At 43.2% G+C, this 15,435-nt stretch overlaps 1 protein-coding gene across 1 annotated transcript in view; it reads right to left on the bottom strand.

The window, feature by feature from the left end:
* The window catches only part of FGD5 (FYVE, RhoGEF and PH domain containing 5), a 98,775-nt gene that overhangs the window by 52,853 nt on the left and 30,487 nt on the right, over window positions 1-15,435 (bottom strand). The window contains exons 3-4 of the mRNA XM_082768574.1: window positions 10,521-10,650; window positions 37-95 (exon numbers count right to left, since the gene is read on the bottom strand). Of these exons, the coding sequence (XP_082624700.1) occupies window positions 37-95; window positions 10,521-10,650 (189 nt within the window). The remainder of the gene's footprint in view (window positions 1-36; window positions 96-10,520; window positions 10,651-15,435) is intronic.

The raw sequence follows: 15,435 nt of genomic DNA, 5'->3' as shown, positions 1-15,435 counted from the left end.
AGGAGAGCAACAGACAGGTTGTAACAATAAACTCACAGTTTTTCTGAAGACATCAGCTCCTGGGCAATGAGGTAAGCTCTGGACTGGCCTTCCTTCTGTCAACAGCAAAACCCAGAGAGAATTAAGAGATGTCTCACACCAAGAAGAAAAACAGTGTTAGAGAGCACTTTGAACTGACATATTCCTTCAGTAAAGATAGGGACCAGATTTTTATTCTTTGCTGTTCAGTGTTTGGCTTCCTGGAGTCCTTTCCATAACAGGAAAGGACTCTAGGACATGTTTGTGTAATTCAAGTGCTAATGGTATAGTACAACATAATAGCTGCTAAGGTTTGAAAAAACTGTATTCTTACGGAAGAAAAAGAGAAAATTTCTGTTGATTTTTACAAGTCCAACATTTGTCAGAGATGCAGAAAATGTTTAGCTTTGAATAAGCTAGCTTCATGGCTGTAAAGGCTCTTAACATGTTTACTACTCTCAATTAAATGGAAATGGGAATTTGTTATCAAAATGCTCATATTCCAAAGTGTTCTAACTGCTGAGAGACCTGTGGAAGCAAACAAGGCAAGTAACTTTATTGCTTACTAAACAAAATGTCTAAGTTAAATGGTCATAAGCATCTCCAGAAAGCAAACAGTTCATTACTCCTGCAGGCAACATTGTTTGAAATCTCAGTGACATCTACAGAACTGGCAGACAACTCATTAGACACAGAAACCTGTGAAAGAAGCAAAGTATATAGCTGTAAGGTGCAAGTGGCTAATAAGGGTATTTTGGTCCTATGTCATGACTCACTCTTATGATAAGAAATGAACAAAGTGTGGAAATATTTACTGATAGGAATCTACTATGGAAAGTTGGACTTACGTAGCAGTAGTGAAGCAGGGAACTAGAACAGTCTAGCAGTAGTAAAGAAAAGCAGCTTTCATTGATCTAAAGTGGGCTCAGGGGAAATGTGTTCAGCAGAAAGAGTTAGTGACATTGTGTGCCAGACCAGCTGTTCTGGAAACCCATTCCTTACAGATCCTGCTTCTGAAAGCCTACTCAGGAGAGACTGGGACTTGCTGAGATGTGATGCAGTCCCTTGATGCAACAGGTGGGAAGTTGGTGTTTACATCTTCTCCACTAATTCTGCATGAGGGGGCTGCTAACTGTCAGGAAAAAAACACAAAGCTTGAGACCCCTCGTAAAAGTATAAATGTTGACATCTCAAATCAGGCTTGACAGATCAATAAACAGTTACGTATTCACATTATAACAACAAATTTAAGCAGTAAAAAATATCTAAGCCAGTGGAAGGCAAATACAGACTTTCTCCTCTCTGTCCCTTTTCCCTATCAGCTCTCCCTTGGGATACAGGTGTCCTGGCACAAGTGATAATGCAGTGTCTGAGTTGCTTGATATCCCATTCCATTCTCTTCCCCTCCCAAAGTCTCCTGGTTATCCCCACTGCTGGAGGAACACACCAAAAGCACTGAGTTTTCTCTTCTCTCTCACTTCCTCTACACAGGTAGAGCACAGCAAATGAAGGGAGAGTGTCTCTCTCTGGGTCACCTAGACTGATGCTGGCTGCCCAGCGCATCCTCTGTGGACAAGCCTGGCTCCACACAGCCAAGACATGGAGTCCACTTCCCCAGCGATCCAAGCTGTCTCTCTATTTGCATACACACATTGTCGCACTCTGTAATTCCTCTTGTGATTAATATGTCTTAGCCAAGAGACAAAACACGGGGACCCCAGTGTCACATGACCTGTCTAGGGCAAGTTGGAGACAGTGTCTCTAGGCGTTGCCTGTCTTGTGTTATTTAATTGCTGTTTGTTTAACCAGGAAATGAACTCTGAGATTGACGACAGTGTCCAGAGACAGACTTCTGGGAACAGGGAATAGAGGGGATGCAAGTCCCTCAACCATAACGTTTCTGAAACAAAATCCAAGTGATTATTATAACAAAACCACGCTGCCACCTTTTTGGTAATCTTTTCTCCCCGCAGTGTGGGACCTTTCCAGTTCCCGCTTGAGAGGCTGCACTCCAGGCCCTGCTGAGAGCCTCTGCTTAGCAGAGAGAGGCCAGGAGGCTATCTGGAAACCCTGGCAATCTGCCACATTGAATCCTCTTGTCTCATAGCTTCATCACCTCATCCTCCCCATTCTCTCTACTCTGAAAAACAGGCTGGTGCTAGGAAGGTTGCAAATACAAAAGCACAACAGCATAAAGACATAAAAGCTTTTAGGTCTTAACACAGCACACATGTGAGCACAGCTGAAGTTAATTATTAGTCTTAGGCAGTTTGAACTGAACAACTTTTGGTTTCACGTCCCTTTTGTGCCTCCTGACAGAAAAAAAACATTTGGGTTGAGAAGGGGCAAGCAGTGAACAGTATGCCTGTGAACAGTGGCTAATTGCCCATGCAGAGCCTACTGATGTGGCACATCACCTTCCCTTCTCTGTGTCGTAGGCATCCCATTACTGCAGGGATGATGTCTCCCCACGGAGTCATTTATACACTCTGGCTTTGCTCTGGACAATGCCAAGGCATTTGACTTGGACCCTCAATGGCCATGCTTTGATGAGATAGTACGTCAGTGCCTGTGTCAGTCACTGCTCTCTGAGCCCAGTGCCCACACACGGTTGAGCTGGCCTAGTTGTCTGCAGGACCATGATAAAAAACAGATTGGTGTTCTGATCCAGCTTAAATATCTTGGGTCTGGGGGAAAATCTGCCTCCATGGGGCTGAAACAGGGTTATATGGCTTAAGTGCAGCACAGGCAAATCAAAGAACTGTTCACTAGAGCTGAAGCACTAGTATTGCACAAGCCATTTGAGTACTCAAGAAGAAACCCTTTGCATTTGAAAAGCAGGGTAACTAGCTAAGACACCAAATCAGCAGCTCCATTTCCGTGTTTACTGCTGCCTTATCATGCTGACATGGACAAACTACATCCCTTTGTCCATTTTCCCATCTGTGTGTCTTATTTTGCAGACCCCTCAGGGTAGGTGTGTTGTAGCGTTGTGCTGGATGGTACCCAGCACAACAGTGCTACTGTTGCTATCAAGGGCTTAGAGCAGTTTGCAAGCTTCAGCCTCTGAGCTGTGTGACTTCATAATGTCCCTTTTGTAATTATTATGAACTATCCAGTAGTTCACAATGATGTCACAGTGGAGCCAACAGTAAACTGAGGCACTACAAGAACAAATGGCTTTTTCAAGCTGGGTGTATGAATCAGTGAGAGGAAATGCAGTCCACATCTTTTGCCTCCTAGGCGCCTTCCTTGAAGAGCTAGATTTCAGCTCCCCTGGGGAAGCTGGGTAATGATATAAATCAAGAGTTGTCCCCTGAAAGGCGTCTGAATTAGGTGCTTCCTCAAGGCACACAAATCTGTCACTCCCAACTCCAGCATGTGTTTGGGTTGTGTATGTGAAGGTTAAAGGTTTGCAAAACAGAATGATTAATGGAGCCTGGAAACCAAGCCCACCCAGTGGAAATGCATAAGGAGCAGCAAAGGCAGTTGTGCATACAGCTGCCACGAGACAGTAGCTGCCCTGCTTGCTGTGAGACCTTTGTGGCTGAGCTCAGTGTTCCCTCACTGTGTGTGGCACAGATGCCATCCATGTGCCATGCTGGGTTGCGGCCCCCTTTTTGGACACTGCCTTTTGTTTCAGTACCTGGGAGTAGCGTGGAGCATCTCTACCTCTAGTGCTGCCCTTTCACAAGCACAGTGCTTGGGATCTTTTATGTACGGAGTTCTCCTTCGTGCCCCCCCCCCCCCCCCCCCCAGCACAGCACTATGTAATTGTAATGAGCACCCCTCTGGTCTCGCTGGGATTCAATATAAAAAACCTAAGTCCTAAATGACTAGCCAAAATGCTTTGAGTTTTCATTGCCATAAAATCCAGCCACATCTGGTCCGAATTCACTTTCTTTTATGGTATCTTACTCTGGTTATGTGTTATCTACCTCACTAGAGATTTTCCCATTTTGCCAGCAGGGTAAGAGAAGATCACATCTCTCATATCCTGGCTGTGTACATTTCCTTGTAATGTATTGCTGGTTTTAGGGTGAAACTAGACAGTATTTGCATACAGATTGGCTTACTTTTTGATTTCCCATGGAGTTAACTGGCAGACATATCTGTATTCTGGGTGAGAGAACTGTCCTTTATGCTCCAGCTATGGCTTTATTACTTGTCTTAGGATTTGTATTAATTTATTTCCTGAGTACTCAATAGACTGTAATTTTTAAAGGTGTTCACAGAATCACAGAATCATTTAGGTTGGAAGAGACCTCCAAGATCACCTTATCCAACTTATGACCTAACACTAACAAGTCCTCCACTAAACCATATCACTAAGCTCTACATCTAAACATCTTTTAAATACCTCTAGGGATGATGACTCCACCACTTCCCTGGGCAGCCCATTCCAATGCCTCACAACCCTTTCAGTAAAGAAGTTTTTCCTAATACACAACCTAAATCTTCCCTGGCACAACTGTAGCCTATTCCCCCTCATCCTGTCACCAGGCACATGAGAGAATAGACCAACCCCCACCTCACTAAAGCCTCCTTTAATGTACTTATAGAGAGCAATAAGGTCGCCCCTGAGCCTCCTTTTCTCCAGGCTGAACAAATCCAGCTCCCTCAGCCGCTCCTCTTAGGACTTGTTCTCCAGAATCACAGAACCACAGAACTGTAGAGGTTGGAAGGGACCTCGAAAGATCATCAGGTCCAACCCCCCTGCCAAAGCAGGTTCCTCAGACCCCTCACCAGCTTTGTCGCCCTTCTCTGGACTCGCTCGAGCACCTCCATGTCCTTCTTGTAGTGAGTGGCCCAAAACTGAACACAGTACTCAAGGTGCGGCCTCACCAGAGCCGAGTACAGGGGGACAATCACTTCCCTAGACCTGCTGGCCACACTGCTTCTTATACAAGCCAGGATGCCGTTGGCCTTCTTGGCCACCTGAGCACACTGCTGGCTCATATTCAGCCAACTATCCACCAATACTCACCAATACTCTGCCAGGCAGTTTTCCAGCCACTCATCTCCCAGCCTGTAGCGCTGCTTGGGGCTGTTGCGCCCCAGGTGCAGGACCCGGCACTTGGCCTTGTTGAACCTCATACAGTTGGCCTCAGCCCATCGGTGCAGCCTATCCAGATCCTCCTGCAGAGCCTTCCTACCCTCGAGCAGACCGACACACGCACCTAACTTGGTGTTGTCTGCAAACTTACAGAGGGTGCACTCGATCCCCTCATCCAGACCATCAATAAAGATATTAAAGAGGACTGGCCCCAATACTGAGCCCTGGGGGATGCCACTAGTGACCAGCCTCCAACCGGATTTAACTCCATTCACCACAACTCTTTGGGCCCGGCTACCCACCCAGCCATTTTCTAACCCAAGGAAGCATACACCAGTCCAAGCCATGAGCACCCAGCTTCTTCAGGAGAATGCTGTGGAAAACAGTGTCAAAAGCCTTACTGAAGTCAAGGTAGACCACATTCACAGCCTTTCCCTTGTCCACTAAGCACGTCACTTTGTCATAGAAGAAGATTAGGTTTGTCAAGCAGGACTTGCTTTTCATAAACCCATGCTGACTGGGCCTGATTGCCTAGTTGCCCTGCAAGTGCCGCATGATGACACTCAAATGTCATGTACATGTACAGCATGTACAACGAGAAAACAGGACGAAATCACACAATAGGTTAGCCAGGACTGCTGGCAAATGGAAATTCACCCTGTGAGGGTGTTTGGTGTAAGTGGAGTCCCTCTGCAGGCTGGCAGGGTCTGTTTGGCTTGGAAGCCTAGCTAGTGCAAAGCCTTGCTTTGGGGTTGGAGAGAGTGTCCAGTCCAGGCCACGAGCAGACAGTTTCTTGTGGAGAAAGCTGTGGGAAACGGCGTCAAAAGCCTTGCTGACATCTGTGATTCACACAGGTTAATCACATTCTTTTCTTATTCTTTTTCTGAGGATCCCTTCACTTCTTCAGGTCAAACTCCCTGCTGTGTTTATAGACAGGTTTAAGAGAACATTTGTAATTGTTCCATTGCCCACTGTTTTAATGTAGGGTTTGCTATATGTCATTCCTAAATACAACAGAGTTCTTAAAATAGCTTATGCTGCTACAATATTCCTAGCATTTTCTGTTTACCCAGCCATTGCTTTCTCCTTCCAAAGGAACCCTGTAATGAAATACTTAAGACTCTTATCACAGTGGTGGAAATTGTTGATCTCAGTCTAAATGCCTTCCATTGACTACTGGGGTCATTTTTAAGCCTATCACTTTGTTCAATCCACACCCCTTAGCATATGTGTGACATACAGTCTGGGTCAAACAGCGTGATGGAAATAGCTCTTGAAGCTGAGTCCAAGGCAACATGTTCTGGTGTTGCTACAGGAACATGGCTCTTCTACAAGACACTCTAGAAAATAATTCTTAAACTGACAGCCCCTTTCCCCTCCCCATGTGACCCAACCTCTGTGCTTCATCTCTGTGTGTTTCCTCAGAAAACCTTCTCACCAGGACGGGGGCTTTGCTGCAACCTCTGCTGTCATTTGTCCTGCAGTTGTTTGTCCTGGCTTGCCTGATTGTCAACGTTAAAGTGGTGGTAGGTGGTGAGATACATTCTTAATACTATCTCAGCAAAGTCCTCAAAAGGCTCGGTGTGCCCACAATGGACCTAAACACTAGCACCTAGCTTTTTGCCTTGCCTGCCATTTTGATCTCTAATCTGCATCAGACTTTTTGTTTTTGCTTTTCTCTGGATCTAGCATAAAAATCACTCTTCCTTGCCAGGCCCTTGTCTTTGGCCACAGGGAGACTTAGGTGTGGTGAAAGACTCGTCTTGGGGCTCCTTCAGGATCATGGCAATCAGAGGTCACAGGCTAGTAACGAACAGGGAAACCAACAGGGGAAAATGCCCAGTCTAAAGCAGAAGCCAGAAGAAAGGAGCTGTCTGAGGACTCATGCTTGCACAAACAGTAAAGTGCAGGTGTGACCTAGTTCTGGCAAAACAATCTCAGTTTGGATTTGCTCTCTAGTCAAATTTGAACAGTTAAGCTCAGGATTTATCTGGTTTTTAGCAGGGAAAAACAACAACGACAACATCAACAATAACAAAACAGGCTTGGATCCAGCTCAATGGTAACATGCAAAATGTGGGGTTCTACAACTTGGACTTTGAGCATTTGTCTAGTCAGTGAAGGTTCAGAGGTAGGAGACGTAGGGAAGGTCATTATTTTATTTGATATAAGTGGTTTGTTCTTAACTGGAATCCTTAATTCATTATTTTTTTTTATCTGTGTGCACCTCAAATGCCATCATATAACCTTGAGAGTCCAATACAGAACAGTCATGTGTCAACTTCTGATAAATTGGAAGGGATTTAATTAAATGAGCATATATATAAGACAAATGAATGAGGGATGTCTCAGGAGCTCTTGCAAATTAGCTTAGCAGGAGGAAAAAAAGTATGAACTCCATCTGTAACATAAGTGAAGGGCATCACTTTTTATAATACAGCCATATAGAATCATAAAGGTTAAGAATACTTGGAGCATTTGCTGCCTGGGAGTTCTCTAGGTTGTTATTGCACGCCAGTACAGTGAAGAGAGAAGGAAATAAAGTGCTCATTTAACCAGAAAGAGTGGATTTTCCCTGTCAGTCTTACACAGAAGACTCAAAACTACCAGGTGATTTCTGATGACAAATGCTCTATTTCACAGGGTCTATGGTACACCTAGTGGAATAAAGGCAAAATCTGGAACCCCACCTCCTGTTCTACTTTTTTATACCTGCCTCATTCCAAAAAGGCTTTTTAGTAGTAAAACTTCTTGTAACACAATAGAGATGAAAGCCCCTCTTTGCTTTTTAAAATACAGTTGATAATGTCAAAAGTACCTCAACATATACTATTGGCTATGATTCAAATTGTTTACAGAACAGGGGTTTCAGCAGGCCCTAGAAATTTTTCCACACTCATGTGAATCTGGTCCCCAGGAGAGCAGGGATTCAAAGAAGCCCAGCTGTTGAAACAATTCCAGGAAAAGTGTGTACAAAGCTGATTTTTAAAATTATTTTTACTTTAAAAAATGAGCCTTAAAAAGAAACATTACAGGAAAAAATCTGCTGCAAACTGGATATCTTGCAATTCTCTGACAAGGAGACTAGGAGAAAGCAAGTGAGAAAGAAAATGAAACACTATGCTTTCATTTTCATACAGATGAATTGAAAGGCAATAAGTTAAATCTAGTCAATGCAAATGGAAATCATACATCTGGACATGGGTAGGAGATTTGATCATCTGGGTTGTTTCAGGTCTTTATTTAAACTAAGTTTCCCTAAGGAGGGGAAAACCAGAAATCAAACCAACAAACCCCAGAGGGTTCTTTTTTGTGTGTGCATATGTGTTTTTTTTCTAAATCCAAATTCAGCTCCTAGTAGGCCAGTCCAAAACAGTTGTTTTAACAGAATTAGCCCATTTCCAAATCCATGGTACTATTTTTGGCATGTAGACCAACATGTCTTTGCCAGTTCTTCCCAAGTGACAGTGCTTCTGAACTCTTTCATGTTTTACAGCCACTCCGTGTTGCCCTGAGGATTTTGCTCCAAGTGATACATCATTTCACTGGGGAGCTGAACAACGTCTTTGCCCTTTGTCATTCCTGAGTCAGGCTTTGACAGGGCAGCTGATGTTCCCTTGGCACCCAAAAGATTTGCGTGCAAAGACAACAAAAGGAGGCAGGAGCAGTAGGGTAGAAACACAGTCCTCTGTCTGTCCTTTGTAAAGATACCAGCGCTTTCTGAGGCAAGAGCTGTGAACAGATGGAATTTATCCCATTCACTCTTAATTATGGTGAACTGGAAGCCTGTATTTCTGACAGATAATCTTCAGTGAGGGCTGTGGGGGACATTGGAAGATTCCCATACCGTTACTGTTCTACTACTAGCATGGGAGAAAGAGTACAGTTAGATATATTGCATCCTTCATTTCAGGACCCTGCACTGACTGTTTTCCCTATCAAATTGGCCCTTCCATGGGCATCTTTCGGTTATTGCTTCACACAGCCTTCAGTAGCAGCACTGAAGGTGTTAGATGGTGTTCTCATGTTAGAACTCTGGCTGCCCAGATCAGGTGTTTCACATTAAGAGCCTGGGTCCTGGAGACAGCTGGGACATGCAGGGTTTGACAGGATGGTTCCCAGGACCCCCTTAGTCTGTCCAAAGTGAAGCCTGCAGTGCCTTTGGCCCTTGCGAGGCTACAAAAACAAAGAAACTCAAAGGTCTCCCTGGGTCAATTCCAGATCTTTTCTTGGACCTGCATACAAGCACAGGCCCCTGCCTTGGCATATTAAACAAATGGCTTAGCCTAGAATGAAATTGCTGCTGCTCCAACCTCATTTTAGAGTCTGTAGATAGAGCCCAGTGACTGCAGGAGGGCTAATCCTCCCACAGCTAGAATTAAACCTGGCAGAAAAGGCTATGTGTACCCTTCTGGCCTGTTTCTTGTCAGGCTAAATAGCCACATGCTCTAGTTCATCAGCCAGCTTGGAAATAACAGCCAGTATTCAGATGTAGCTGTTCTAAGACAGCTCCCTAGGAGCTTGTAGAAGCCAGGTCTTCTGCGTGCTGTGATCCTTGATGACAATCAGCTTGGGAAAACAAGTCTGATCAAACAAACAGTCCTGTGCTGATGTTTTCTATCAGGCATGTGTAGAGATTTGGTTTGTATTAGTCCTAAGAGCTAGAGGGATACCTCCAGATAGACTCTAAAGCACATGCTTGCTCTATAAGTGCTGCCTTCTGCTGTGACAGCTAAAAAGTGTGGTTACCCCAGCACAACAGAAAAATAAAAAGGCATGAAATGCAGTAAGGGAAATAAAAATGAAATTTCCTAATATCTTCAGTAAAAGCCTATAAAAATGTCAATAAAATTGTTTTTAGCAGCCTTAAATTTCCTTCCAAGTGCTTGGTGATTATATTCATTTCCCATTTGGACATAAGGCACAAGTTTCTTGTCAATCCTCCACTAGCATCACAACTAAATGCTGAGAAATGTGATGGGCTTAGGTAACACACTAGTGTATGTTCTATAAATGTTCATGGTTTGCTAGATAACTAGCAGAAGTTGAAGGGAAAATATTTTTCATTTAACTGGAATTGTCACAATTTTAAGGGCTTTTCCCTTTCCAAAACAGTGTGAAACAAGCAGCCAAAAAAAATCATGCAAATCAGAGGAAAAAAAAAAGAAAGATTAGATTGCTTGTGACCATTTCATTTGTTTCAAGTCAACAAAGAGCTCAAACCACAATCTGTTCCAATAGCGTGTTTGTCATTGTTTTATTCAGTGTAGCTTTAAAATTCTCAAGACTGCATCCAGATCCTTCTCACGAGTGAGAAGTTTTTCATTACATTCATGTCAAGCCTTTCCTATTGGCTACATTGCCTCTACTATCCATCTTAGAACAGCAGTTCCTTGGCTCTGCCACATGCTACAGGGGTGAATTGTTGCTAGTGCAGCTCTTTTACCTTGTTGATGAGGCTAGGATCACCCTGGCTGCTTTCCTCCTCTTCCGAACTCTTTTGTTCCTCATCTGATGTGATGACCTCCACGGGTATCACTGAGACCGGGCACACCTTGTAAGGCTCAGTGTAGGCACTGTAGAGAAAGAACAGACCAGCTCATTGGCAGTATTTCCAGACACCTGCTGTTGCTCAGACACACCAAATCCACACATTGCACAGTTCTAAACACTCAGGGGACCAGGTGTCCCTGCAGACCCTCTAGGCTTGGAATCAAGATTCCTCAAGCTTTGTGTTTTGTTGCCAAGTTGAACAGCAACCATTTAGACAAGTAGAAGAATCTGAATGGAGCAGTAGGAAACAAGTGAACTCATTCAAGCTTCCCTATAGGATCAGTTTTCTGGCTCAGTTTGGAACAAAAAGTTTGACTGGGTGCATACATAGTTGCAACTAGAACTTGTTTGTTCTTCCTGAGACAATCCCTCAAAATGGATGTAATAAAATCATACTAACATTTCAGTGCTTAGTAGAAATGGAAATTAAACATTGTAAGTTTTCTGTGAAAACATTAAAAGGATAAGAAAAGTGTAATTATAATACCATTGGAATTACAGCACAAGGTAACTCAGATCCCATCATCCTTGAGTTGTTTCAAGGGAATCCAGAAAATCCAGAAAAAGCAATGAAATTGAAAGTGCTGAATCTGTTAATGTAATACAGTCCAAGGATTTCCCAGCATTACTTTTCTTTCAGGAAAATGTAACAGCACACACACACACACACACATATATATTTAGATTTAAATTGCCAGTTGTTTCAAATCCTTCACAAAACATGACTAAAGGGAGGTTCCCCAGGTAGTGGCTGGCCTTTGTGTTTGAAAGGTGTCTTTTATTGCTGATCTCAATATGCCTAGTGACAAATTCCAGACAGTGGATTTGGTTAAACCTCTGTCTCCCGGACTGCAGCCTTCCAAATATGGTTACCATGCAGATGCTCACAGGTTGTGTTGAAGTTATCCTCTTGCCTGGTCTTTTAAATGAAATAGGTGAATGTATCAGTGTCATACGATGCCTCCTATCATTTAATCATTCTAAAATCTCTGAACTTTATCTAATTATCCATTAGCATTATTCAATTTACTAACCATTTTAGTACCAGTTTTTACTACCAGCCAGTTTTGGGGCAGTTGTTGGTGCTGCAACACAAGACTCAATTTTACAGCACTGGTAATAGGACTGCCAAGTATAACAGTGATAACATCGACCTATTCCCCACCTGACTTTACTCTGTTTTTATATTCGTAGATCAGATTCGTGGTTTTGGCCCTAGCATCACTGTGGGAGCTTATATGCAGCTTATTCACCACAGTGGCCTCAAGTATTACACAAATTTCAAGGAGTCGGTTGCAGTGTTCAGCAAATAGGGCAAGCCTGCTGTCTTTAGACAAAACCTGACATTTGTGTGTATTACAGTAGAATTCTGGGGAGTTTTAGGGAAGGGTCAGGCTGGGTGTTAGTAAAAGGTTTTTCACCGAGAAGGTGGTCGGGCACTGAACATGCTCCCCAGGGATGTGGTCATGGCACTGAGCCTGCTGGAGTTCAAGGAGTGTTTGGACAACAATCTCAGACATAGGATCTGATTTTCGGGTAGTCGCACATGGAGCTAGTAGTTGGACTTGACAATCTTTGTGGGTCCCTTCCAACTCAGGATATTCTATGACGGCTTGTCCAACCAAACTGGTCTGAACACCAGCATGCCTTATTTAGTGTTTATGATTTCTTTAGTCTTCATTGCCTCTGAAATCTTATTATCGTGCTTTTGTAGCTCTGTTTCTTTCTTCATTTCTTTATTTTTCTTTGGTCTTCCAGGGGGGATCCCAGCTGCGAGCAAATCCAAAGCCTCAAAGCCAATGCTAGAGTGACAGGCAGCTGGGCCAATTTTGGGTAATATAACTGGGAGGGCAATGAAGAAGGAGACTCCTGAGGCTGCTGACCAGACTCACATTTCCCTTCAGAAAGGAAACTCCATTTCTGCATTCACTTCCAAGCTGCAAAGAGTGGTCTGTGTCTGCCATGCAGGTGTGGCCTGCTCACCTTTCCTTCATGTGCAGAGGCAAGTAGCTCCCACAAGCTGCCTCATGCATTTTCCACAGTGGGATGAAGGACTGAGCAGCTGCACTGTTCCTCACCATTGTCTTCTCTTGTTTATTATTAGTGTCTGCAGTTTTTCAGTGTGGGCGGCATCACAGCACTTCCGAAACCCTGCCTAGCTACAACAACAAAGGGGCCTCTGTGGATCAGCTCCACCCCTGACTTCCACACTTTTGTTGATGCTAATTGCTTTATTATTGGACCCAAAGAAGAGGCTTGCCATGCTCCCAGATCCTGACATGCATATGACTCTAAAGACAACCTGCCTCATTGCTCAGTAATGATAAAATAAAACCTCCTGATGGAGAGTTGTTTATACTAAAAGTAGTGCTGGGGTGAAACTGGGGACATGTGAGTTGTTCCAGGTATGTTTAGATAAAATTGTTTTGTTTTGTTTTTTAAGGGGCATTTCTCTATTGGATCTCCTACTCTCAGCTGGTACTCATATCTGGGTCTATCCTCAAGCTCAGTTCAGCATTTGGAATACTTCTGATTTTCATCCTGTAAACTTTTCCCTCACTAATAAATGGATATTATTATTACATCAGAGGTCAGACACGGAGAGAGAGAGAAAGAGGCAGTACCACTGATTCATTGGGTTTTACTTCAGGCCAGCTCAAGCTCTTTCTTCTGTTCTGCTTTCATCTTACAATTAATCTAAACTCCATCTCAATTGCTCTTTTGACCTGTTTGCTTTGTCCTTATCCTTAGGCAACCTTAGACTACCTTCCATGCCTTGATGCTAGTGGAATTTTTCTGATGAAAGAAGGTGTTGTATCTGTCTGCCAAGGGAAATCCCCATGCAACTTGAAATCTCTCATATTGCTCACTCCAAGAGTTGAGGAAAACAAGATGTCAGTAGAGCAAGGAAATGGTGAGCAATACTGGCCTGGCAGTTTGAAATTGCATATATTGAGTTGTCGCACACTGGAACAGGCTCCCCAGGGAAGCAGTCACTGCAACAAGCCTCTTGTAGTTTAAGAAGCGTTTGGACCGTGCACTTAGTCACATGGTCTGAATTTTTGGGTAGACCTGTGTGGTGCCAGGAGTTGGACTTGATGATCCTTATGGGTCCCTTTGAACTCGGGTTATTCTATGATTCTGTATTTCTTAGTGAATAAATGCATGGTCTGTCCCTGCATGAAGGCGAGAACACCTGCTCCTCAGGGCACATTTTCACATACAGAAGTCTGGTTCAGGGTGTCAGCTGTGGTAAGTGATGACAGATCTAATAACTGCCTGAGTCTTTTGTGTAGTATCAGTGCACAGGTAACTGAAAGGCCTCATTTATTCCCTGGCATGAACAAACAGCATGTTACTCCTGCTTTGCAGTTCCTTCTCCCACCTCAGATGAACACACAGCTTTTGCATGCTGCTGTGTTTACTCCTTCGTCCTCAAGCAGTAGGCACATTCCACACAGGGGCCCTAGAACCCATAATGGCAGCCACAGGTGATTAAAGAACTGATCTGTGCTTCAGCTCCTAGAGAAACCATTCTGGGCACAGCATGTTTGATGCTGAGATTCTCCATGCTTGTGTGTGCATCTGCCAGGTCTTATTCCACTGACAGGAATGTGACCATGGAAGAAAACATATCACAGAATCACAGAATCACAGAATTTTCCAGGTTGGAAGAGACCTCAAGGTCTCTTCTATGTGACAGAAGAGTCAAGACCTACCCCTAGGGCCTCTTTAAAAGTTGCTTTGCCTCATTAGCTGTGGCAAGGGTAGACAAAATTAACTTCATCTTGTATCAGGATAAAGAACTAAGGAAAGTTGCCTATAAAAGGTGATATTTTTTTCTGGATGGTTCCTACAGCCTTGTAGGCCTCTTTGGTGCATGAAACTTTGAATCAAAGAAAATACTGTACGCTGGAATGCAATGTACTGTAAGGCAAAGTACTATTCAGGATCTTTTAAAATCCCGTGTCTTTCACATATGGCTGTCTAGATGTGTTTTCTTAGTAATTCACCAGTAATACATGCAAACTGTTTGCACTACTAAACATAACTACTAAGCATAACCAGTCCTGGATCTAAGTCCTTGTTATAATTACATATTAATTCTTTGTTGATCTAACATTTCAGGTATTTAGATGCACTCCTCTCCCATTGTGGGTACAGAAGCAGAAGAAATGTGATGGAAGGGACAACCTATTATTCATGTTGCTTTCCAAGGCTGTGAAAATCAGAAACTTTACACTAAGATAAATGATCTCCCTGAGTCCACAGGTAGTACAAGGACAAATTGCTCAGACCTGGTGGTTAGAACTGTCTCTGTTGGATCCTACTGTTCATCTGGTCCCACCTGTAAAAGATGGATACACTGCACTGTCTTCTTTCTTCTATATTCTTGGTATATTTTTTGACGTTAAAATGTCTGCTGATGAAAAAATAGACTAAAAGCATTCAGGAAAAACATTCATGTTAGCTAAAAAATCAAAATGAAAGAATTGGGTTCTTAGTGCTTTTGAACCAAAAAACAGGTTTTGGAATGCAAATGTTTCTGGCTACAATTCTGCAGTACCTTAATTCAAAAGATTTTCTGCTTATTAATGGAAAATATTCAATAAGTTCCAATGAAGCTGCCAAATTTTTAACATTTTTTTACACTATTCTTATGTCTAAAATTGTCAGATTGCTGGGATAATAAGATATTTGGAACTTAAAAAGATTACTTAGAAATAATATTTATGGCAGAAATAGACGGTTGTGCAAACACACTTCCCAAGTACAGAGGAGGGGGAGTACAAAATAGCACGATGCTT

Source organism: Aythya marila (genome assembly GCF_965140915.1).
Source record: "Aythya marila genome assembly, chromosome: 10".
Classification (NCBI taxonomy): domain Eukaryota; kingdom Metazoa; phylum Chordata; class Aves; order Anseriformes; family Anatidae; genus Aythya; species Aythya marila.
This window is presented reverse-complemented; position numbering and strand designations above follow the sequence as displayed.